General features: G+C 49.1%; 1 protein-coding gene across 1 annotated transcript in view; it reads right to left on the reverse strand.

Annotated features, from left to right (window-relative positions):
• Positions 1–2194: 2194 nt before the first annotated feature.
• The window catches only part of PLEKHD1 (pleckstrin homology and coiled-coil domain containing D1), a 53128-nt gene continuing 29693 nt past the window's right edge, over positions 2195–25629 (reverse strand). Inside the window, exons 3-13 of the mRNA XM_007535318.2 lie at positions 25490–25579; positions 25244–25320; positions 24399–24490; positions 23523–23575; positions 13354–13448; positions 10412–10505; positions 6726–6904; positions 5761–5893; positions 4446–4590; positions 3976–4125; positions 2195–2667 (exon numbers count right to left, since the gene is read on the reverse strand). Coding sequence (XP_007535380.1) covers positions 2498–2667; positions 3976–4125; positions 4446–4590; positions 5761–5893; positions 6726–6904; positions 10412–10505; positions 13354–13448; positions 23523–23575; positions 24399–24490; positions 25244–25320; positions 25490–25579 — 1278 coding nt within the window. The 3' untranslated portion in view covers positions 2195–2497. The remainder of the gene's footprint in view (positions 2668–3975; positions 4126–4445; positions 4591–5760; positions 5894–6725; positions 6905–10411; positions 10506–13353; positions 13449–23522; positions 23576–24398; positions 24491–25243; positions 25321–25489; positions 25580–25629) is intronic.

Genomic DNA, 25629 nt, shown 5'->3' on the forward strand with positions numbered 1-25629 from the left:
AGATTGTACACTTCTGCTGGGGATGCTGAAACTAGCCAGCTGCAAGGAGAGGGCCTCCCCCCAGGCCCCCGCTCTGTCCCTTTGGTGAAAGCTCAAGGCAGAAGAAGATCCCACTGACTGTCCTTGTTGTCAGGGTGAGAACACGGATTTTTAAATTAACTATCCAAAAAAAGTAATTAATTAATTAATTAACTATCCCAGGAGGTGCAGTTGTAGAAAATAACTCTCTTATGCAGAGAAACTGTCCACAACAGGGTTCAAGTAGGCTACAGTGTAATTCCAAAACAGGCCTGCAGGGGGCAACATCTCTCTAGCAACAACCACACCACAAATGATTCTGCAGGTCACCTAGAAAATTGGTCAGGGGAATACTGATTCAATTTTGTTTTTAATCAGATCAATATATTTATAACAAGCAATGTCCACCACTACATAGTTTCATCTAAATACACTGCCATACACACACACACACACACACACACACACACACACACGGCCAGGAACGCGATGAAGTTTTAGCAAATAAATATAATCTATTCAGACCTGTCTGAAGCACAGCAAACCCAGGGTAAAATGCAAGGAAAGGAAATAAAGGGTTGGTGAATGTGCACAGAAAATCATTCATTTCAGATTACTAGGTTTCCTAGGGAAGAATACTGAATTTAAAAATTCCCAAAAGCTTTTTCTCCCAGAGTAAACTATTAGGAGTTTGATGTGGAAGAAGGAGGAGGAGGAAGAGAGGGAGGGACAGGAGAGAGAGCGAGAGAGAGAAAAGGAAGAAAGGAGAGAGGAGGAGAAGAAGAATCAGAAGGAGGGAGTTGGGCTGTAGCGCAGCGGGTTAAGCGCAGGTGGCGCAAAGCACAAGGACCGGCATAAGGATCCCGGTTCGAGCCCCTGGCTCCCCACCTGCAGGGGTGTCGCTTCACAGGCGGTGAAGCAGGTCTGCAGGTGTCTATCTTTCTCTCCTCCTCTCTGTCTTCCCCTCCTCTCTCCATTTCTCTCTGTCCTATCCAACAACGACAACAACAATAATAACTACAACAATAAAACAACAAGGGCAACAAAAGGGAATAAATAAATAAAATAAATATTAAAAAAAAGAAGAAGAATCAGAAGGAGGAGGAGGAGATGGGAAAGGAGGAAGAAATCAAGCAGTGATCTTGGGTTCAGAGCTTCCTGATGTCAAAATCCATCCTATACACACGGTAGAGAAATGAGTTCCAGCTTTGTGCCTGCTTCCACTGTTTAAAGTGTTTCCATTTAGACTCATCCCTTTCAGACGTGCAGGTTTTGACGTCCCCTCTGGCCTCAGCCCCTCCTGGACAGCAGATTGGCTGAAGTTCACCCGCCACTGACAAGGGGCTGCGGAGATGAGCCTCTCCAGGCAGGCTGAGCAGGGAGCAGGGCGCTGGCCCTACACACTGTAAGACAGCAACAATCCTCTCCTCCCAGAGCTGGCTGCAGGCCTCTGGGCCTTGCCCCACAGTCATCTCTCTAGCTCTCTGGTTTTCCAAGCAGCCGTGAATCAGCACCTTTAATGTCACCAGTGTCCCTGAGCACCCTGATCTCAAAGGCCCCCTTTTCTGGAGAGGCCTTCAGCCTCCAGCAGCTCTGGAGGGTGGACCTAGATGGAGAAGAGCAGGGAAGACTGTCTACTTAGAGGTGGCAGACACAGTCCTCACCAGGAGGGTGGTGGGCTTCCACAAGGGCAGCAGACAGGTGTTTTAGCTACACACCCCACTTCACCACCCCCAGGACACTCAGTCAGCCAGTGAGGCTACTGGCTTCATCAGGGGCCCCTGGGAGCTCCCCCTCTTCCAGAGATCATAGGCACATTGCTTCACTCCATAAAACCTCTGTAGGGAGAGAAGGTGGCTGGGCAGGGAACATCTGTGGTCCCACAGATCAGCAAGGCTGCCAGAGCCAGAGGCAACCATCACGAGCAGCCAGCATCCGAGCTCAGAAAGGCAGCTTCACGAGCCCACAAGAGCTGTGCGAGGCCCTTCCTTCCCTGGCCCGCACTAGTCACAGTGAATCTTCACTGAAGGCTGCCCAGGACTCTCAGAAGCAATGGGGGGGCTAGGATGTCCAGGGAAGCAAATGGCAAGGTGGGGAGGGGCTTTATATACAGGCACCGGGGGGTTAGGAGGAAAGGCGGCAGAGTCACAGAGAATGGCTGTGGACCCTGCCATTCCCCAACCAAAAATAAGCTCCACATACAACCTGGTCCCTTCCATCTCATGGTGACAGACAGGCAGCACCTAACTGGGGCCTGCATGGACCTGGGGCAGACCAGGCGGAAGGGCTGGGGCTGGGTGTGTGAGGTGATGAAAGTGGTATCTGTCTTTTGAGGGTGAGGCCTGCCCCCCCAGAAGAGAGTGAAGCTGGGCCAAAGCGTCAGGCCTCCCCCCTGCAATGGTCCTGCCCTTCCCCTCCCCACAAGGGAAAGAGTCCAGAGGAGGCAGTGTGTGTGTGTGTGTGGGGGGGGGGGTACCCATCACTTCCCGCCCCGGGGAAGCGCCGAAGAGGGTCCAGGCTGGGTGGCCATGATGTGGTAGATGGATTCCCGGAAGCGCTGGTCTCGGCTGAGCCTCTTGGCCACTTCCTTCAGCTCCTCCATGTTGTTGGCGTCCAATTGGGAGGTCATGAAGGACTGGGAGGGCTTCACTGGGGAGACAGCAGTCCAACCAGCCTGGGGACAGCCCTCCTTCCCAGCCGGAGCCCACCTCCTTCACTCCCCATCCTACAAGCCACTCAACTTTTCCCTGCCCACCCCCCTCATTTTTTAGATAGAGGCAGAGAGCCAGAGAGAGAAAAGGACCACAGCACTAAAACTTCCTTCAACACTGTGGAGGCTGGGCTCAAACCTGGGCCATGCACTTGGCCAAGTGTATTATCCCAGTGAGCTTCTGGGCGGGGGCAGTGGCATGCCCACTAAAGCACACACAGCACCATGCACACGGACCTGAGATCAAGCCCCTGGCTCCCACCTGCAGGGAGGAGCTTCGCAAACAATGAAGCAGTGCTGCAGTGTTGGCTTTTCTCTCTCTCTCTCTCTCTCTCTCTCCTTCTTCTTCTCTTTTCTTTCTCTTTATTTATTTTTTTTGCCTCCAGGGTTATTGCTGGGGCTCGGTGCCTGCACCAGGAATCCACAGCTCCTGGAGGCCATTTTTTCCTCCATTTGTTGCCCTTGTTGTTGTAGCCTTGTTGTGGTTATTATTGTTATTATTGATGTCGTTCGTTGTTGGATAGGACAGAGAGAAATGGAGAGAAGAGGGGAAGACAGAGAGGGGGAGAGAAAGATAGACACCTGCAGACCTGCTTCACCACCTGTAAAGTGACTCCCCTGCAGGTGGGAAGCCAGGGGTCCGAACTGAGATCCTTGCGCTTTACGCCATGTGCGCTTAATATGCTGCGCCACGGCCCAAGCCCCTCTTTATAATTTCTTAATTACCTTTATTTTTCAGAGACACTCACAAATTGAGAGTGAAGGGGGTGATAGAGAGGGACAGACACAGAGCGACACCTGCAACACTGTCTCACCATTCACAAAGCTTTCCCCCTGCAGGTGGGGACCAGGGGCTCGAACCCAGATCCTTGTACATTGAAACATGTGCACTCAACCAGGTGCACCACCCCCCGGCCCTCTCCCTCTCTATCTCTCCTATACTATCAATTTCTCTGTGACTCTAACAAAAAGAAAAAGAAAAAAAGTCCCAGTGAGCTATTTCAACACACCTCCCTCCATCTCTTAACCCCTGCCTGGGCCTCTCATAATCCTAGAGAAGCCCAATTTGCCACTTGCCAAATGAGAAGTTACCCATTTACCCAAGGCTGACAGAACTCAGGGGTCTCACTGTCCAGCCTCAGAGCTGGGCCAGCCCTTCTCGCTCCCCCGTCCCCACCCCAGTCCCAGCCCTCTACCTGCCTCGCCCCCACCCATCCCAACCCAGGGCACCCGGCAGCCTCACTCACTGTCGTTCCAGGAGGTGCTGGAGCGGCGGCGGTGGAAACGGCAGCTCTTGATGCGACGTGTGGCGGCCTTGTGGATGTACACGGAGTTCTTCATGATGACCGGCATCTTGGCCTCCAGCTCCGCGTTCCGGATGCACTCCTCGAAGAACCCTGCGGCCAGGGTGCCACCGCAGCCTTTGCCCCTGCTCACCCCGGCCCTCCCGGGGGTGGGAAATGGGGTGGGGGCGGGAAGGAATGGACCAAGCCCGGACCCGATCAAAAGGGCAGAAGTGCACACATTGCCCCACACCCTCAGCCCAGATCCGACACGCAGGAGTCTGGAGAAGAAACTCCATCATCGTCATCATCATCTATGCCTAACTACGTCTAATGTACACAAGGCCTGTGTGGGACCCCAGCTCTGCTCTGCACCCCATGGGGCCTGGACTCAGCTCTAGGGCCACCCCCACGTACCAGAGGTCGCGGCTTACGTTTCAGGTGGCTCACGTCGGCCCGCATCCTCTCCTCCTTCTCCTTGTTCCGCACCCTGGAGTTGAGCCCTTGCTCCAGGCTGCGCAACGCCCCCTCAGCCTCCCGTAGACGCCGCTCCAGGTCCATGCGGACCTTCACCTCGGCCTGAGCGGGTGGTGGTGGGAGGCAAGAAAGACCTAAGTGGAATACTACTCAGCTATAAAGAATGAGTAATTCAAACTGCTTCACCTCATCTTGGATGGAGCTTGAAGGAATCATGTGAGGTGAGATCAGCCAGAAAGAGAAGGCTGAATATGGGGTGATCTCACTCATAGAAGTTGAGAAATGGGAGTCCGGCGGTAGGACTGGCACAAGGATCCCGGCTGGAGCCCCTGACTCCCCACTTGCAGGGGATTCGCTTCATAGGCGGTGAAGTGGGTCTGCAGGTGACTATCTTTCTCTCTTCCTCTTTGTCTTCCCCTCCTCCCTCCATTTCTCTCTGTCCTAACAACGACAGCATCAATAACAACAATAATAACTACAAAAACAATTTTAAAAAAAAGAAGTTGAGTAAAAAGAACAGAAAGGGAAACACAAAGCAGAACTTAGTCTGGAGTTGGTGTATTGCACAAAGTAAAGGACTCTAGTGTGTGTGTGTGTGTGTGTGTGTGTGAGGGGGGTATTCAGGTCCTGGTGCGTGATGTTGGAGGAGGACCTAGGCTGGGGTGAGAGTGTTTTACAGAAAACAAACTTTACACATGTACCAACCACTGTATTAACTATAAAACACTAATCCCCCAATAAAAATATTTTTAAAAAGGACATAAGAAGGGAGTCGGGCAGCAGCACAGTGTTTAAATAAATGCACGTGGCGCAAAGCGCAAGGACTGGCATAAGGATCCCGGTTTGAGCCCCCGCTCCCCACCTACAGGGGAGTTACTTCACAGGCGGTGAAGCAGGTCTGCAGGTGTCTGTCTTTCCCCCTCTCTGTCTTCTCCTCCTCCTTCCATTTCTCTCTGTCCTATCCAACAACACCAACAATAAAAACAACAAGGACAACAAAAAGGAAATAAATATTTTTTAAAAAAGACATAGGACCCCCCGGGGGCAGCTCCCCGCTGCCCCCCCCCCCCCCCCCCCCGCCAGCTCAAGTGAGCCTCCCTCTTCTGGGCTGAGTGCCTCAAAGACCAGGACTCAGTCCCTGCACCCCTGCAGTGTGTCTACTGAGCGTGCTGCCTGGCTGGGTGGTTTGGCAGAGGAACTTGAGGCAGCTGCCTGTAAGGGGCAAGGGTGTGTGGGAGTCTCCACTGACCAGTTCCCCCCCACCACCAGCACCTTGAGCTCCCGCTCTGCCTGCTGCTTCTCCGCAGTCAGCTCCTGCAGTGAGTTCTGCAGCGCCTGGGACTGGCTGGAGTAGAACTCCCGTTCCTCCTCCAGGGCCCTCGAGCGCTCCTCGTTCTCCTTCATCCTGACAGGCAGAAGAGGCACTCCTCACTCGGGGTTCACTTGCCTGGGTGGATCGGGGTCCTAGTGGGAAGGCAACCCACCAGAGAGACCCGACAGGAGAAGCCGCAAGACCCAGGCTTCCTGAGCCCCAGCGCTGCCTGGGTCCCGACACCCAGGTGATATGAATGAGGGGTGTCGTAGTCAATGGTCAGTTGTGGACTGCGACCTGGAAAGCAGGGTCCCCAGGGCTGGGTCTATGTTTACCTGGTGGAATGCCCGTATTACCATGCTCAAGGACCCAGGTTCAAACCCCTGGTCCCCACCTGCAAGGGAGAAGCTTCATGACCGGCAAAGCAGTACTACAGGTGTCTCTCTTTCTCTACCTCTATCTCCTTTCCCTCTCAATTTCTCTCTATGCCCAAAATAAAAGAAATACATTACAAAACAAAATGCCACAAGCTCTCCAAGGCTCAGCATACTTCCTTACAGAGGGCCTGAGTAACTCCTATCAAGCAATAGCATAGAGGCCAAATGGCTTTCAACAGTGATTTTTTTTTTTTAACCAGAGCACTGCTCAGCTCTGGCTTATGGTGGTGCGGGGGTTTGAACCTGGGACTTTGAAGCCTCAGGCATGAGAGTGTCTTTGCATAACCATCATGCTATTTTCCCCGCCCAGTAGTGAAAGTTCTCATCCCATTTTCCTGATGGGGAAACTGAGTCCTGGTGAAAAGGAAGTGGCCTCTCTGGCCGAACCCAAGAGCCAGAGAGCCCATGTGTCCAGTGTGAGGAGCGTCACTGACCAGCACCACCGCCCTCGAAGCCACCCATGGGCTCAGGGGCCCCACACCCCCTACCGTTTCTCTGCCAGGAGCTTCTCCTCCAGGAGCTGCTGCATCTTCTCCTCAATCCGCCTGAGGTTACTGTGGAGACCCCCAGTGGGCGAGGGCTGCTCCTGCTGGTCAGCCGGTGTCTGCAGCTGGTTCTCATTCTCCTCCAGCATCTCCAGGGTTTTTTTCTTCTCAATCGAGAGCTCCTGGCATGAAGGGAGGGAAGGAAGAGGAAGAGGCTGGAATCCATTCTCCCCATAAGGTGGAGGGTTAACCGAGATCTCACAAGGAGGCCAGTTGACTCCTCCAACAGAGACCAGAGAAGTCCAGTGTGGGGTGGGGAAGATAACATAGTGGTTATGCAAAAACTGAGGTTCCAAAGTCCCAAGTTTAATCCCACACACACACACTACAGGAAGCCAGAGCTGAGTGATGACTGTTTTAAAAATAACTTTAAAAGCCAGGAGATTGTACGCCCTGTTGAGCTCACATATTACCAAGTGCAAGGACCCAGGCTGGATCCAGCCCTCCACTCCATTCCCCACGCGCAGTGGGGAGCTTCACAAGTGGTGAAACAAGGCTGCAGGTGTCTCTTCCTCTCTCCTTCTCTATCTCCCCCTCCCTTCTCAATTTCTCTCTGTCCTATCAAATGAATAGGGAAAAAAAAGGAGAGAAAGGTAAAAAGAAAAAGAAAAAATAGCTACCAAGAGCAGTGGGTTCATAGTGCTGGCACCAAGTCCCAGCAATAACCCTGGTGGTAACTTAAAAATAATTATAATAGAGGGCCAGGTGGTGGCACACCTGGTTGAGTGCACATGCTACAATGCACAAGGACCCCGGTTCAAGCCTCTGGTCTCCACCTGCAGGGGGCGGAGCTTCATGAGTGGTGAAGCAGTGTAGCAAGTGTCTCTCTGTCTCTCTCCCTCTCTATACCCCCCTTCCTCTCAATTTCTGGCTGTCTCTATCCAATAAATAAAGATAATAAAAAATTAAAATACCTTAAAAATAATAATAATAGGGAGTCGGGCAGTAGCGCAGTGGGTTAAGCGCACATGACGCAAAGCACAAGACCCGGTGTAAGGATCCCAGTTCGAGCCCCCCGGCTCCCCACCAGTAGGGTAGTCGCTTCACAGGCGGTGAAGCAGGTCTGCAGGTGTGTGTCTTTCTCTCCCCCTCTCTGTCTTCCCCTCCTATCTCCATTTCTCTGTCTTATCCAACGACAGCAACAACAACAACAATAATAACCACAAGGCTAAAACAACAAGGGCAACAAAAGGGGAAAAAATGGTCTCCAGGAGCAGTGGATTCATGGTGCAGGTACCGAGCCCTGGCAATAACCCTGGAGGCAAAATAATAATGATGATGATGATGATAATAATAATACTTTAAAAATAAGTCCATGGTGGCATCCTGCAGAGAAAGCATCTACTCCAAGCAGAACCAAGGACATTGTGAGGTCCTTCTTCCACTTAGGTGAAGGGCTATGTTGAGCCCATATGAAACTCAGCCAACGAGAACAAGCTCAGGGTCTGGGCAGTGTGTGCCTGGTAGAATACACACATAACCATGAGCAAGTCCCCAAGCCCCACCTGCAAGAAGGAAGTTTCACAAGCAGTGAAGCAGAGCCACAGGCCTCTTTCTTCCCTCTCCTTTTCATTTCCTTTTGTTGCCCTTCTTGTTTATCATTGTTGCTATTCTTATTGTTGTTGTTATTGCTGTCTGTGCTGTTGGATAGGACAGAGAGAAATGGAGAGAGGAGGGGAAGACAGAGAGGGGGAGAGAAAGACAGACGCCTGCAGACCTGCTTCACCACTTGTGAAGCGACTCCCCTGCAGGTGGGGAGCCGGGGGCTCGAACCAGGATCCTTGAGCTTTGCGCCATGTGCACTTAACCCGCTGCACTACCGCCCGGCACCCTCCTCTCCTTTTCTTTTCTCTCCTTCCCTTCCTCCCTGTCTCACACTTGACTCAATTTCTATCTATTTTTATCCAAAAAAGAAAGAAAGAAGAAACAGGTTTCCTGGGGTAGTGGACTCATTATGCAGGCACTGAGCCCCACCAATAACCCTGGTGGCAATTAACAAAAAAAGAAAAAAAAGATAGGGGGCTGGTGATTATGCAAAAGACTCATGTCTGAGGCTCTGAGATCCTAGGTTCAATCCCCAGCCCCACCATAAGCCAGAGCTCAGCAGTGTTCTGGTCATCCTCTCTATCTTTGTGTATCTTCCTTATTAAAACAAAGTAAACAAAATATAAGGGGGGAGATAGAACAAAAGAAAGGAAAAAAAGGAGAGGAAAAAAAGAAAGAGAGAATGAATGAATTCTGAAGTTAAGAACCACTTTCCATGGTGAGAAATGAGGTAAGACAGGAAAGGCACCACATGCCAAGTTCCAGTTAGTGCTGACAGAACAGAAATGCTTACAGTCTGCAAGGCAGTTGGTGAATTTGGTCAACTTCTGACATGCCTGGCTCACTCATGCTTTAAGAGACCATGAGACACAGTCTAGGAAAGCTCCTGAGTGGCCCAGAAAGTGGTACAGTGGATAAAGCACTGGACTCTCAAGCATGAGGTCGTGAGTTCAATCCCCAGCAGCGTATGTACCAGAGTGATATCTGGTTATCTCTCTCTCTCCCTATCTTTCTCATGAATAATAAAAAAAAAATCTTTAAAAAAGAAAAAAGAAAGAAAGAAATACAACTGAGTGTGACCCAACAGGTGTCTCAAGTCCCATGGAAACCCAGGGCTCAGAGTAGGCACCTGCCCAGAGGCTCAGGACAACTGACTATGCTGTGACGTTTGAACTGACCGTAAAAGAACACAGGCTCTCAGGTGGAAGGATCCTCTGTGTAGAAGGATCAGAATGGGGAGGGAAGAGCCTGGCTGCCCCTGGGCTCCTAAGCTCAGTGATTAGAGCCGGGGCTAAGTGGTCTCTGTGCAGGTGGTGGAGGGACACCTGAGGGAGCGTGAATGGGAGGAAGATAGACACAGACTTTGCACTTGCATGCCAGGCTGGGGAGTTTGCACTTTGTTCTTGACACATGCCATTCCTCCCAGCATCTGTGGCATCACAGGAGCATATGTGGCATGACAGTTGATCTGGCATTTGGTTTCCTTCTGTGCTCAGTTTCACCCAGGAGCAGCTAAGAGAACAAGCTGCCTGAAGGAAGCAGTGGGTTGTCCCACTGCCCACCATAATCAACCTTTCACCTGGTACGAAAACACCAGCCCCAGGGCCAGGTGGCGGCGCACCTGACTAAGTGCACACAGTATAGTACACAAGGACCCAGGTTTGAGCCCCTGGTCCCCACCTGCAGGGGGAAAACTTCACGAGAGGTGAAGCAGGGCTGCAGGTGTCTCTCTGTCTCTCTCCCTGTCTATCTCCCCTTCCCCTCTCAATTTCTCTCTGTCTCTATCCAATAGTAAAAATAATAATAGATTTTATTAACATCATTATCCTTTTAACAAAAATAAATAAATAAAAATACCAGCCCCACAGTGAGTTTTGAGGCCAAGGTCAAAGCAAGACCAGAGCTGAGTTTGCTCTTCCAGGTCTTGCTCTGGATTTCAAGTTCCAGCAGGAGTGCCCAGCCACCTGCACAGACCCTTTAGATCAGCGCCCTTGTTGTCCTTGTCTTATTACCATTAACCTTTTGGGAAACTGGTATTCCATGGCACCACCAGTTAGCCTGCCTCCCAGCCACTGAGCCCTCACCTCCAGCGTCTGCTGCAAAGATTCTGTGAAGTGCTTCAGCTCTTTTTTCTCTTGTTCCACACCTTTGAGGCATCTTGCAGTCAGTTCAAGTTCCCTGTGGGCACAGAGGGTTGTTACAGTGGGGCCTACCTGTTGGTATGCTTCTAATTCTGCTTCTAAAAACCTCTTCTGTTTCATTTGGTTTAATCCCCCCTGCTTAACACTGTATTCTGTTTACATAAACCACTGTTAACTAAGCATCACCCTCCCTCCAGGGCATTGGTTGTTCAGTGGTAGAATTCTCACCTGCTCCGCCCCCTCTCCTTGTCACACCCTGATTTGCACCAGTCACTTTTCCCTCCACCCTCTCTACATCACATCATATCCTGTTTACAGCCTACTTGGAAAAAAAAAAAATATATATATATATATATATATATATGGACAGGATTGTGATTTTAGTTTAGTTAGTTTTAGTTTAGATGGCTTAGATTGTGCTGCGTTCTGCATGAATAAAGACTGATCTGTGTACCACTCAGCCATGAGTCCCTGGTCATCTGTCTCCACCCGCAAAGCTAGTCTGGTACCCACCCCTCCCAATGCCCTCTGTAGACTGACATGTTTCTGTTTCACTCCCCAGTGGAACCTAGAGTCCTTGGAAGTCCCAGCCCCTCTGCATGGCTTGGGCATTGTCAGGACACCCTAGCCACGTGGGACTGTCAGCTGGGAGAGAGTCAGAATCACCCCATAGGTAGAGAGAGACAGAGACAGAGAGAAATGAAGGTAGGAAGAAGAACTAGAGAAACAAAGGGAGAGAGACAACCAGGGACTCATGGCTGAGCTGGGAATGCAGTTCAATCTTTATTGACGAGTGGGGATGCAGTTCAACAATATAATCTCTATTCATTAGAAAATCCTGTCCTTTTATATCTCCTGAGGCGGAAGTGTCAGGAAGAGGAAGTAAAAAAGGAAAAGAGAAGGAAAAAATGCAGGAACCAATGAAAACAATGATTATGTAAATAGACCACAGTGTTAAGCAATACAAGTGAACCTAACGTGATGATCAAAACAGAAGGTCTTATAAGCAGAATTTAGAAGCATACCAACATCCCACCCAACCTCACTTATCTAGAACCCACGTGCATTTTTCCAGAGAACATGACTGAGGTGACAGACTCCTTGCCGCCTTCTTCACAAGCCTCAGCCACCTCAGGTCTCTCTGTCTGGATTTGCCTCCTGCTTTGGAATACATTTTCTCCTCCTGCACAATTTTCCAATCTAGCCCAGCCTTCAGGACCCAGATCAGTCCAACCTTTGTTCAAGCCCATGAAGCTCATGGATATATCTTTGTTCCTGTAAGCAGGGGCCTGTAGGCTCATTCCTGGCATCTGGTTATATGGATTCCCTATGTTGATGGTCCCTGGGTGTGAGTCTATATTTCCCAACCAGATTGTAGGACCAAGATTCAGGTCCCTAGTCCCTACCTGCAATGAGGAAGCTTCATGAGCAGTGAAGTCATGCTGCAGGTATATCTTTCTCTCTTCCTTTCTCTCTTTTTAATATTTTTATTTATTTATTACTGGATAGAAGGGACAGAAAGAAATTTAGAGGGGGAGATAGAGAGGGAAAGAGACAGAGAGACACCTGCAGTCCTGCTTAACCACTGATGAGGCTTTCCCCCTGCAGGCGGGGACCAGAGGCTTGAACCTGGGTCCTTGAGCACTGTAGTGTGTGCGCTTAACCAGGTGCGCCACTGACTGGCCCCATCTTTCTTCCTCTCTATCTTCGTCTCTCCTCTCAACTTCTCTCTGTCCTATCAAATAAAAATAACTTTTAGAAAGAAAAAAATAAATTTAAAAGGTGCTTACTGCATAAAGAAAAAAGGGGACAGGCAGTAGCACGCCCTATTAAGTGTGCATATTATCATGAACCAGGACTTAGGGGGACAGTGGGTCCTACTTGCAGGAGATTCCTTTTTTTTTTTTTTCCTCCAGGGTTATCACTGGGTCTCAGTGCCTTCACTATTAATCCGCTCCTCTTACAGGCCATTTTTTCCACTTTGTTACCCTTGTTATTAATGCTGTTATAGCTGTTGCTATTGGATAGGACAGACAGAAATTGAGAGAGATGGGGAAGACAGAGAGAGGGAGAGAAAGATAGACACCTACAGACCTGCTTCACTGCTTGTGAAGTGACCCCTCTGCAGGTGGGGAACTGGGGGCTCAAACCAGAATCCTTACACCCATCCTTGTGCTTCGTGCCATGTGCGCTTAACCTGCTGCGCTACTGCCGGGCCCCTGGATATTCCATTTCTAACAGGTGACTATAACATGCAACTGGGTATGCTAACCATACATGGGACTAAAGATCCCAAGTGACAGCACTAGGCAGAATGTGAAAGGACTGGGCAGGATAGACAGGGAGAAGACAGGGAATGTTAGGGGCCTTGGTCAATGACACCTCCTGACCAGCTCAGTCTTGTCTGCCCCTGGTTGGGAAAGGAAGCCTTGGTGGATGCTGGATGCTTTGGGGTGGGGGTGGGGGTGGGAGGGGCAGCTCTCTGCACCTGTCCATACTTCATGCTCAGTAGGCAGAAAGGGCTGTTGGTATCAGGTCTACATCTCCTTCTGGACACACCTCAAGCCCCAGAGCATTGGGAAGCGAGACCCAGACCAAGTCATCAGTCAGGGAGGATCTTCTGGGAAAAGACCTCTAAGGTTTGACCTGGAACTGGGTTCAGTGTGCCCTGACTGGGTTGCAGCTCCCTCCTCCCACCCCCCTGGACCCCGACACTACCTCCTTTTTTTTTTTTTAAGATTTTATTCATTTATGAGAAAGACAGGAGGAGACAGAAATAACCAGACATCACTCTGGCACATGTGCTGCTGGGGATCGAACTCGGGACCTCATGCTTGAGAGTCCAAAGCTTTATCACTGCGCCACCTCCCGAACCCCGACACTACCTCTTGATCTGCTCTTGCTCCATCCTCAGCTCCTGCACCACCTCTTCAAACTGCTGCTTCTCGGCCTCCAGCACCTGGTTCAGGCGCTCAAGCTCCTGAAGAGAATCAGAGAGGAAGAAAAGAGTCAAGAGCAACAGAGAGCCTCGGAGGTCAGGAACCCCCACTCCAACCCAGGGCCCCAGTGGGATTCAGCACTTTCTGGGACACATATTGGCCCAGACTTGAAATTAAGTCCTTGAGGACCCTTGACAAATTCAATGTTATAGTCTTAGTGAAAACAAACCTGATGCGTGGGGCCCACTTAAACCACATTTGGCAACTGGGGAGAAAGCATAGTAATGGTGGAGAAGAACTTTCATGCTTAAGGTTCCAAAGTCCCATGTTTAATTCCCAGGACCATCATAAGCTTTTTTTTTCCCCCCACCATCAGAGCTTCATCCCTCTGGGATGACTTTCAGACAGAGACAAAGAGCCAAAGAATAGTGCTCAAGGAACACTCCCAGGTTCAATCTCCCTCACCACCATAAGTCAGAACTGAGTAGTGCTCGGTAAAAACAAAACCAACATATATATGGCCTTTTTACTAATGAAAATTTGGGGAACAGACTTTATCTTAATCTTACAATTGATTGGCACCTGCTGTCAGGTTTTTTTTTTTTCTTCCTTCCCCTCCCTCCATTTTTTTCTCCTTTTCCTCTGGAGCACCACTTCCCTGAGCTGAGAAGGAAAGATACCACAATACTTATGCCTTCTCTCATATAGCAGGGGCTAGGCTCAAACCTGGGCTGTGCAGATTGTAAAGCTATTTTTGCCGGCCCTTTGATTTTTTTCTATCTTTTAATTGTTATATATGTACATATATTAAACATTGTAGGGTTCTACCAAACATTCAGTTTCATGGCCTCCTGTTTTCTTTTTGCTAGTCTTTCAGTAACATTGTACCTGCAGCAATTTTCCATGTCATTCAACACTCTTTGAAAATACCAGTTTTAATGACTGTTCACTGATTCATCACATGAGATGCTTCATTTAACTCACTTTCTACCTTTAAACACCTGAGCTGTCTTCACTATTAAAAAATATGCCTGGGAGTTGGATGGTAGCACAACAGGTTAAGCACAGGCGGCGCAAAGCACAAGGACCAGAGTAAGCATCCTGGTTCCAGCCCCGGCTCCCCACCTGCAGGGGAGTCTCTTCATAGGCGGTGAAGCAGGTCTGCAGGTATCTGTCTTTCTCTCCCCCTCTCTGTCTTCCCCTCCTCTCTCCATTTCTCTCTGTTCTATCCAACAAAACTACACCAATAACAACAACAATAATAACAATAATGCTCATTTCTTTCCCTACTTTCATTTCTTATGTAACTTTTTTTTTTCTTTTCTTGGTAGCACTGGGACTTTGAGCATATGTAATCCCAGTGCTCCCAAGCTTTTTTATTTTAGACAGAGATGCAGAGGGGGACAGGTGGTGGTGTGTTCAGTTGAGTGCACAAGGACTCAGGTTCAAGTTCCTGGTCCCCATCTGTATCAGGGAAGCTTCATGAGTTGTAAAGCAATGCTGTAGGTATCTCTCCTTTTCTCTTTCCCTCTCTCTCCCTTCCATCTTAATTGTCTCTATCAAAAACAAAATAAAAAAAGAAAAAAGAAAACAGAGAGAGAGAAGAAAAGAAGAGGGAAAAGGAGGAAGGAGAAAGAGGAGAAGAAAATGGCCACCAGGAGTAGATTTATTATGTAGGGGCTGAGCCTACATAATAAAAATTATTAGTTAAAATTATATTAGTAGTTAAAATTTTATATATATATATATATATTCATAATAATGAGGAGAAGGGAAAAGGGAAGAAGGACTGACAGCCTTTGTGGGGTAGGAAAGGTTCAGTCAAATCCTTTTCTTGAAGTGGGAGGTTCTTTTTTTTTTTAAAAAAAAAAGAACATTCTCTTTGTTAAATATTTATTTCCCCTTTTGTTGCTTTTATTGTTGTTGTAGTTATTGTTGTTGTTATTGATGTTGTCATTGTTAGATAGAACAGAGAGAAATAGAGGAGAGGAAGACAGAGAGGGGGAGAGAAAGAGAGACACCTGCAGGCCTGCTTTACCACTTGTAAAGCGACCCCCCTGCAGATGGGGAGCCGGGGGCTCCAACTGGGATCCTTTGGTTCTTGCACTTTGCGCCAAGTGTGCTTGACCCGCTGTGCTACTGCCCAACTCCCAGGAGGTTCTTTCTAACCCCGAGTCAGCATTCAGACTAGACGCTTGGGGGAGACAAGAGCCCTGCCTGAATGACTCTGGGATTGTTCACTTTCTGTGTGCCCATCCAAGAAGACTTCAATCACATAGTTCAGCCAGAAGGACAAAAGAGAGGGCAGACGAAAAGCTCACTTGGATAGTGCATTTCTTTGTGACCCAGGTTCAAGTCCAGCACACTGCATTGAAGAAAGCTTTGATGCTGTGATCTCAAAAGTCTGGCTCTCTCTCTCTCTCCCCTCCCTCTGCCCTGCCTCTCTCTCTCCCCATGTCTGGGTATGTGTCTATCTTACTACGATAAGCCAGACTGAGCAGTGCTCTGGTGGAGGTGGGGGGGGGGGGAAGAGGCAGGTTGCTCTTCCGGGGACAAGAGAGACAAGGTCACAGAGAGTCAGGGACCCCCAACATCCCAGCCCACTGGCTCCCCTGCACTCTGCTCATGGCCCCAGGCCTTTCTGCCATGTAGCAGGTGGCATCAGCACACAGGGAGAACACCTCAGCTATGGCCGTGCCAGTGTGCTGAGTGCTGCTCTGCCCTCTCCTCCACAGAGCTTTCTTTCACCCAGGGGCCAGGTAGGCACAGCCATCAATGCTCATCTCAGCATGAGACAGAGAACCTGGGTGGAGAATTCGACTTCCGGAGGCGGAGCTACGAGCAGCAGATCTCTTTCTCTCCTCTCCTCTCCTCTCCTCTCCCGGATCAACTAGGAATACCAAAAGAGACCACCCGGGACCGAAACAAGACAGGACTAGAATGACCACAGGAACCCAGTAAATCACCCGTGAGTACAAACACGCATGGCTGGTGACAGAGAGGAGAGAGGAGCCTAAGGAGAGATTAAGTGACTGCTAACAGTTCAACAGTTTATCAGTGGAGACACCACCTCCAGTCTGCTCCACCAACAAGGGGACAGCTGGAGGGAGGAAAGGACTCCCCAGAGACTCACCAAGTGCAACTCTGAGTCTCCATTGCTACTACCCTCAGAATCTGGAGCAGCAACAGGGAGGGACACCAGGGGACAGAGATCTAACCAGGAAACTCAGGAGAAGACCTATACCTTGGTGGCATAGCTGAGGGGCTGTGAAAGTCTCTTTGCATAACCACTGGATTATCTCTGCCACACCCTGCTTTATCTCTTGGTCAGGAGTCAGTGATTAAGCCAAGAAGCCTATTGATAGTTTAAAAGCCCTCAGGCTCCCATAGCCTACAGGGAAGAAAAACAAAGAGGCTTTTACACCACTGAGCTCCAACTCAGGGATTGAAAAAACTGTTAACTTCCACCATGGTAAACCCTTTAATTAAATTACTTAGACCCAAGTCAATCCAGGCAATAGTGATCAATAATTTGAAAAGTACTAATAAAGGGAACTCATAACATAATATATAAAATGGTTAAAACAACAAGAAAAAATATTGGAGACTCGAACCAGGACAAGAGTCCAGCTAAAAGTCCTCCAGAGGGTGAAGCATAAAACAACGAGTTCAACATCCAAACATTAGCTAAGGAAATAATAACAGGAGTGAGTAAAGAATTTGAAAAAATTGTAATCAGAAATGCAGGAACAACAAATGAGAATATGGAAGAAAATTCTAATAATCTCATGGTTATTAGAGAGCTGAAAGCTGAAATCTCTGAGCTAAGAAAGCAACTAGCTGAACAAGCTAAAATAGTATCAGAGCAGGGCAACAAAATAGATGAACTCCAGAAAGCAGTAGAGGGCAGAGAGAATAGAATCTATGAGGCTGAAGACAGAATTAGCAAGATTGAGGATGAATTAGAGACAACTAAAAAAGAAGTAAGAGATCTCAAAAAGAGATTAAGAGATGCTGAAAACAACAACAGAGTCCTATGGGATGACTTCAAAAGAAACAATATACGCATTATTGGCTTACCAGAGGAAGAAAGAGAAGGAGAGGAAGAAAGCATTCTCCAGGCCATAATAGCTGAAAATTTCTCTAGTCTAGACAACACCAAAGACATAAAGATTCAAGAAGCCCAGAGGGTCCCAAACAGAATTAACCCAGACCTAAAGACACCAAGACATGTCATACTTAGAATGGAAAGGAATAAGGATAAAGAAAGGATCCTGAAGGCTGCAAGAGAAAAACAAAGAGTCACCTACAAAGGAAAACCCATAAGATTAGCAGCAGACTTCTCCATACAAACACTACAGGCCAGAAGAGAATGGCAAGATACTATCGAGTGCTCAATGAGAAAGGCTTTCAGCCAAGAATACTATATCCTGCTAGACTGTCATTCAGACTAGATGGAAGCATCAAAACCTTCTCAGAAAAGCAACAGTTGAAGGAATCAACCATCACCAAGCCTGCCCTGAAAGAAGTTCTGAAAGGTCTCCTATAAACAACCACAAATAGGACATATATCAAAACACTCTAAAACTCTACAAGAGTGGCGTTAAAATATCTTCAATCTTTGATATCAATAAATGTCAATGGCCTGAATTCACCTATTAAAAGACACAGAGTAGGAAGATGGATCAGAAAACATAACCCAACAATATGTTGTCTACAGGAAACTCACCTAACTCAACAAGATAAACACAGACTTAAAGTGAAAGGATGGAAAACTATCATACAAGCCAATGGCCCACAAAAAAGGGCAGGAACAGCTATTCTCATATCTGACATGATAGACTTTAAAATAGATAAGATTAAAAAAGATAGGAATGGACACTACTTAATGCTCAGAGGATCAGTCAATCAAGAGGACTTAACAATGCCACCCGGTCCCAGGCATGAAAGTCTTTTGCATAGATACCCATGATGCTGTTTTCCTGGCCCGAGTCATTCTTTAGGCCAGGCTGCCTCTTAGAGACTCTAGAATCTCCCGTATCAACACTGGACCATCATCCCAAACGTCTCTCCATGCCCAAGGCACACACAGCTACCACAGAGACCTGGGGTGGAGACAGGAACAGAGCAGGGGACAGGTAGACCCCTGACACAGAAAAGACTAGAGAGAGTGACTCGGTGTACTCTGCTCCTGGTCCAGAGCACGAGGCAGACCCGGAAATGCTAACCTGGGCTGTGCTGCTCCTTGCTGCCTGTCCACAGCAGCCTTCCGTCATGGCACGTGCAGAGGGGCACTCACTCTCTGTACCAGCAAACCAGGGAGTTAGCAGCCCACAGGCCTCCCCCCTCCAGCACACTGCAGCTTTAAGCAAGCCCAGTGAGCATGGGGTCCAGGTTGTCCTCATTTCCTGGCTGCAGACCTACATAGAGTGTCTAAATTTTCCTCTGGATCACTGATGCCCCAGATTTAGCCTCTCTGATGGATACAATCTGTTTCTCTTTCTCTCCCTGCCAGTGACTATGTCCATCAATCCATCTCAACCCCTGGCTTTCTGTTGTTGACCACCACCACCACCACCCTGGAAGTTTCTTTTCTCTTTTCTCTCTCTCTTTCTTCCTCCATTCCTTTATTTATGTATGTATTTATTTATCCCCTCCAGAGGTAGAGAGAGAAAGTGAAAAAAAATCACAACACCAAAGCTTCCTTCAACGCAATGGGGTCCAAACTCAAACCTGGGCAACACACATAGCAAAGCTTCACACTATCCAAGTGAGCTCTCTCACCAGCCCCAGAAGCTTCATTTCTTCAAGTGTACAGTATAGAGAAAATACCGGGGACTGAGCAGTAGCACAGCAAAGCGCAAGGACTGGCTCAAGGATCCCGGTTCAAGCCCCTGGCTCCCCACCTGCAGGGGGGTCGCTTCACAAGTGGTGAAACAGGTCTGCAGATGTCTATCTTTTTCTCCCTCTCTCTGTCTTCCCCATCTCTCTTGATTTCTCTCTGTACTATCCAGCAACAACAACAGCATTAACAACAATAACAATTACAACAAGGGCAACAAGGGGCCCGGGTGGTGACACACCTGGTTGAGCGCACATGTTACAATGCACGAGGACTCAGGTTTGAGCCCCCAGTCCTCACCTGCAGGGGGAAAGCTTTGCAAGCGGTGAAGCAGGTTTGCAGGTGTCTCTCTGTCTCTCTCCCTATCACCCCCTTTCCTCTCAATTTCTGGCTGTCTCTATCCAATAAATAAAGATAATAAATTAAAAAAAAAACAAGGGCAACAAAATGGGGAAAAAATAGCCTCCAGAAGCAGTGGACTCATAGTGCAGGCACCCAGCCCCAGTGATAACCCTCGAGGCAAAAAGGCAAAAAAAAAAGGACTTGGGATGTAGGGCACAGTTGAGAGCCTGGCGGAATGGAGCCTGAATGTGCTGTGTACAGAAGATTCACACCATCACTCTGCCAGTCCTCACATCTGGACATCCTAATATAAACCCTCAACAGGACTGGGCTTTGACCTTTATTTCCTAAACACTATCCCCTCCTCTTGTTAGTCACACACATACACCCCTGCCCCGGATGTGTCCTTCCAAGTTGTTGGATTAACATCTTCATGGTCATTTACAGAACCTGGTTCCTTTTGTGGTACCAGAGATAAGAAATGAAAAAAAAGGGGTCGGGCAGTGGGGCAGTGGGTTAAGCTCATGTGGTGCAAAGCGCAAGGACTGGTGTAAGGATCCCAGTTCGAGCCCCCGGCTCCCCACCTGCAGGGGAGTCGCTTCACAGGTGATGGAGCAGGTCTACAGGTATCTATCTATCTCTCCCCCTCTCTGTCTTCCCCTCCTCTCTCCATTTCTCTCTGTCCTATCCAACAACGAACAACATCAACAATGGTAATAATAATAACCACAACGAGGCTACAACAACAAGGGCAACAAAAGGGGGAAAAATGGCCTCCAGGAGTGGTGGATTCATGGTACAGGCACCGAGCCCAGCAATAACCCTGGAGAAAAAAAAAAAGAAAAGAAAAGAAAAGAAAAACAAACAAACCTACTACGAACGCTTTTCAGCTGTCTGCTTTGCTTTGTTCTGTTTCAGCTGTCGGCTGTTGACTGGCTACGGAAGAAGGGCAAACGCTAGAAGAAGAAGCTGTTGGCAGAATGCTTCTGGGATCCAGTTGAAAGGACAAATGACCTGCTAACATTGGGATCAGGAAGTGGCACAGAGGAAGGAGTGGTAGACTCTCAAGCATGAGGTCCCAGGTTCAATCCTCAGCACTGCATGTGCCAGAGTAATACTCTAGTTTTCTCTCTTCTTGCTTCTCTCTCAAAAAAAAAATTTTTTTTTTTTTTTTTTGCTTCCAAGGTTATCACTGGGGCTTGGTGCTTGCATTTCGAATCCACTGCTCCTGGAAACCATTTTCTCCATTTTTTGTTGTTGTTGGATAGGACAGAGAGAAATGGAGAGAGGAGGGGAAGACAGAGAGGGGGAGAGAAAGACAGACACCTGCAGACCTGCTTCATCGCCTGTGAAGTGATCCCCCTGCACGTCGGGAGCCAGGGGCTTGAACCGGGATCCTTATACCGGTCCTTGCGCTTTGCACGATGAGCTGTTAACCCACTGTACTACTGCCTGACCACCCCCACCAGGTTTTTTTTTTTTTTAAGTATTTCTGACATCATTATAGAAGAAGAAAAATGAAGGTAGATTAATTTAGAGAATTACAATCAGGTCAAATGGGGTTAAGTAATGGTGCACCCCATAGAGTACACACGTTACTGCATGCTAGGACCCAGGTTCAAACACCAGGTTCCCACCTGCAAGGGTGGGGGGCAGAGGGAAGGAAGCTTCACGAGCAGTGGAGCAGTGGTACTGGTCTCTCTCTCTCTCTCCCTCCCTCCTCTCCTCCCTTCCCTGTTTCTCTGTCTCTATTAAGAGAACAAAAAATTAAAGAGTCAACAGGAATATTGGAATCATCATGTAGGCACTGAACCCTGGCAATAACCCTGGTGACAAAAAACCAAAATAAAGCAGGGGAGCTGGGCGGTAGTGCAGAGGGTTAAACACACATGGCTCGAAGCACAAGGACTGGTGTAAGGATCCTGGTTCGAGCCCACAGCTCCCCACCTGCAGGGGGAGGGGGTCGCTTCAGAAGCGGTGAAGAAAGTCTGTCTTTCTCTCCCTCCTCTGTCTTCCCCTCCTCTCTCCATTTCTTTCTGTCCTATCCAACAACAATGACAACAATAATAACAACAACAACCATAAACAACAAGGGCAACAAAAGGGAAAAAAATCGCCTCTAGGAGCAGTGGATTCATAATGTAGGCACCAAACCCCAAAGATAGCCCTGGAAGCAAAAATAAAATAAAATAAAATAAAATAAAATAAAATAAAATAAAATAAAATAAAATAAAATAAAATAAAACAACTCAGATAAAATGTAAAATAACGAAAGTCAGCAATGGTCACTCATGAATCACGTTTGCAAATATTTGTTCCACCTGCAGGGGGTTCGCTTCCCACCTGCAGGGGGTTTGCTTCACAGGCAGTAAAGCAGATCTTTCTCTCCCACTCTCTGTCTTCCCTTCCTCTCTCCATTTCTCTCTATCCTATCCAATAATGACAGCAATAACAGCAATAATAATAACAAGAATGACAATAAACAACAAGGGCAACAAAAGGGAAAAATTACAAAATAAATAAAAAATAAAAAAACAACAACAAATATTTGTCAAGCATTCAATCTGGGGCAGGGGTGGGCCAGACCCTGGGGATCTTGGGTGTCAATGGGATTGAAGCTCCTTGCCTGTCAGACTTGCCTCAGAGCCCAGTTCAGGACACCTGAAGAGGGTGGGGAATCAACCAGGGTCAAGTACCAGGGCTGACGCTGAGCCGAGGCTGCTGGCTCCAGTCCCTTGCCTTGCCTGGGAGAAGACAAAGGCAAGGAAGCAGGCGAAGAGACGGAGACACACTCAGTCCCTCCCTTGCAGCCTTCTCTGACAGGTCTCTCTGCAGTCTGCTCCCAGGCAGTTCATGTGCAGAATGGGCCTGTAATTAACCCCACGACTGAGATACTAACAAGTACAGATAACCGTCAAGTGCCAAATACTTTATATGCAACATCTCATATCTCATACCCTGATACGGGTCGGGTCATATCATCACCCCCATGTTTCAGGAGGGGTGATGATATGACCTACTGATGTTCAGGGGTGTTAGGCAGATTGTCCAAGGTCATGCAGCTAGAAGTGGTAATGGTAATGGTCAAATGCAAACATGAGTAGCCATGCTCCAGCATCTACAGCTATAAGCACGGCCCTACCCTGCCCTTGAGGGGGTGAAGGTGACTCCCTAGAGCAGACAAGGCCCGCTGCTGTGTGGAGTTTCCAAATGAAGAGGATTTCAATGGCTCTCCACCCTCAACTGACCCCTCCCCTCCAGGTTGCCTCCGGCCAACGTTCAGTGCCTGAGAATGTGTACTGTTGGCATCAGAACAATAAAAGGGAAACCCCGGGGCCGGGTGGTCGTGCACCTGGTTGAGCGCATATGTTACAGTGCCCAAGGAGCCAGCTTCGAGTCCCTGGTCCCTACCTGCAGGGGGAAAGCTTCACAAGTGGTGAAGCAGGGCTGCAGGTATCTCTCTGTCTCTCTCCAACTCCCTTCCCTCTCAATTTCTGGCTGTGTCTATCCAACAAATAAATAAAGATTAAGAAAATATATATATAAAAAGAAACTCTGAGATCATCATGGAGGACAATCATTCCAATGGCACCATCAGCTCCTCTGAGCCTCCCCCAGAATATCACCAGTGACAGAAAGTTCCTGACCTCTGGCACAGCTCATAATGGTGTTTGAATGGCTGTTCTGCTGGAAGATGATCATCTGCCCTTTCTGCTTTGTCCCTCAGGGGATTGGCCAAGAGAGATCCATTTCTTGACAAGAAGCTACAGTCAATCTCAAGCACTGTCATCTCATTGGCCTCCCTGCTCTGTCTGTCTGGTTTCCCAGCAAGATCCCGTACACCCTGCTCCTCTCATGCACCCTAGTGTCAGAAACTTGGCTGTTGAGGGGCCCACCAAACAGGAAGCAGGGTGCCTCCTCCTGTGCCTACCTCCCTCTGCTCCCTCTGCAGGCAGAGTTCTTCTGTCTCCTCCATCAGCTTGTCTGTTAAAACAAGCAGGCAGGGGTCAGAGATCTGGGGCTGGATGCAGTAATCCCCAGCTTCTCCCAAGGAGCAGGTCAGCCAGGGGGTAGGGCAGCTCCTGGAGACAGAAGCTGCCACACTGCCCTGAGTTGTTCACCTCCCGCCCCCACCCCCACCATTCTTGTGTAATCCCCCAGACAATGAGGGGTTTATGCACCCCTGGGATTGCTGTCAGCCTCTGAACTGGTATCTGGCTAGTGGGGAAGGGTGGGATCCTGGGGGTGAAGCTGGTATCTGGTGCAGGCAGAGGAAAGCCTGGGCTGAGGACCCAGTAATTTAAGGAGGCAGCAGGAGGCAGGGTTCCAGGCAAAGAACAGATGCTCAGACTCACTTCTTCTCCAAAGTGAGTGTGTTCACCAGTCAGTCAGGGGATACAAGGATGTGGAACTCTATGGTCAGACTTAAAGTGGTCACAGGGTAGTAGCTGGGGTTGGGTCCAGAATCTGTGGGCCTGAGGCAGGGTAACAACCTCAGTTTCATTCATGAGGTCTCTCCTGTGTGCCCCACAAGTTCTTAAAGACATTTACTCCTTTCACCTGATGCTCACAAAAGCGAGAAACCTTCACTGTCACTTTTTGAAGAAATGGACACTCTGTGAGGCTGCAGTGCCTACAGACACACAAGGCTGACAGATAAGTGGCAGAGCCAGGCTGGAAGCCAGGCTCCTAACCACCAGGCTCTCCTGCTTCTTCCCAGTTGGTCAAAGGCATGCTTATTGCACCAGGAAGCCCTCCTTGCTCCAAGCCCGGGACACCCAGCCTCCAGTCTAATCCTCCAGCCAACCTAAATACTCCTGCTTCTCCTTGGCCAGCTGCAGCCCCTGGGCCTCCAGGCTTTTGATCATGGCTTCTCCCAGCTGGGCATTCTTCCAAGTCCTGGGGAGGAAGAACAGATGGATCAGAGGAAGGAACAGAAAATAGTTCGCACGGAAAGGAAGAGGAGAAGGGGGGGAAGGTGTGCTTCATGCTGGTCCCCCTTGGCTCCTGCAGAAACCTGAGGCCATGGGCACACCGCCAGCATCGATCAGTTATGGCCCCTGGCAGCTAGCCCAGGCTGCAAAGTGGGCCACTGTGGGCACTGTCAGAGCAAGGGAGAGATTGCTTCCCGGACTCCTGTCTACACCCCAGAAGGCCTCCACCTGAGGCACAGACTGTACTTTGTCAAACTGAAAAGCACGATCCAGATCAAAGAGGTGGGCATTGGGTTTGGGGTGTGTGTCTGCATACAAATGGACTGTGGTGGGTTGGAGGCTTCTGGAGTCTGGACCTGACGGTGCAAAGCACTATCCCTGGTCCATGATGGGATGAATTATGGAACCGGGTGTGAGAAGTGACCAGATCCCACTAGTGATGCTGGATTCACTCCCAGAGGTTGGAGACCAATGGTGTCTTGTCTGCCACCTGTGACTTGAGACAAACAAAGCTTACTCTGCTCAAAGCTCTGAAACCTTGCCCACCCACACCAACTCCCACAGCCCTGTCCTCAGAGAGGACCAGAAATGTTCTTCCCTGCCTTAGTCCCTCCTGAGACTGCCAGTAGAAAGGTGCTGAGAGGTCAGGGTGGGGTCTCCAGTTCCCTCCCCTCCATGTCTGCACCCAAGCCATCCCATCCTGCCCAAAAGCACTTACACCTTCCCAGACTCCTGCAGCATCTCCAGCCACTGGGTCTGCTCAAACTCGGACTCAGCAGCCAATAAGATGTTTCCCTGCCAGGGAGAGGACCCCAGTGTTCTGGCTGTGCTCTCACCCACACCCTGAAGTCTGGCTGCTCCTCTCCCACCAGGCCATCCCAGAGGCTGACCCTAGGGAGCCCGGGGTGGCAAAGAAGTTGGCCTGGCCCCACTGAGTCCCAGCCAGGGAGACAGCATGACTCACGTGGAAGTCCTGATGGGAGATCTTCATGGCGTAGGGCATGCTGGGCTCTTCCTTGGCCTCCACCAGGCAGCCCCCCAGAGGAATGACACCCTGAGAAAGAAACAGGACAGGACACCCCCACCCCACCAGCAAGGGCCACT

Source organism: Erinaceus europaeus, chromosome 16 (assembly GCF_950295315.1).
Source record: "Erinaceus europaeus chromosome 16, mEriEur2.1, whole genome shotgun sequence".
NCBI classification, from domain to species: domain Eukaryota; kingdom Metazoa; phylum Chordata; class Mammalia; order Eulipotyphla; family Erinaceidae; genus Erinaceus; species Erinaceus europaeus.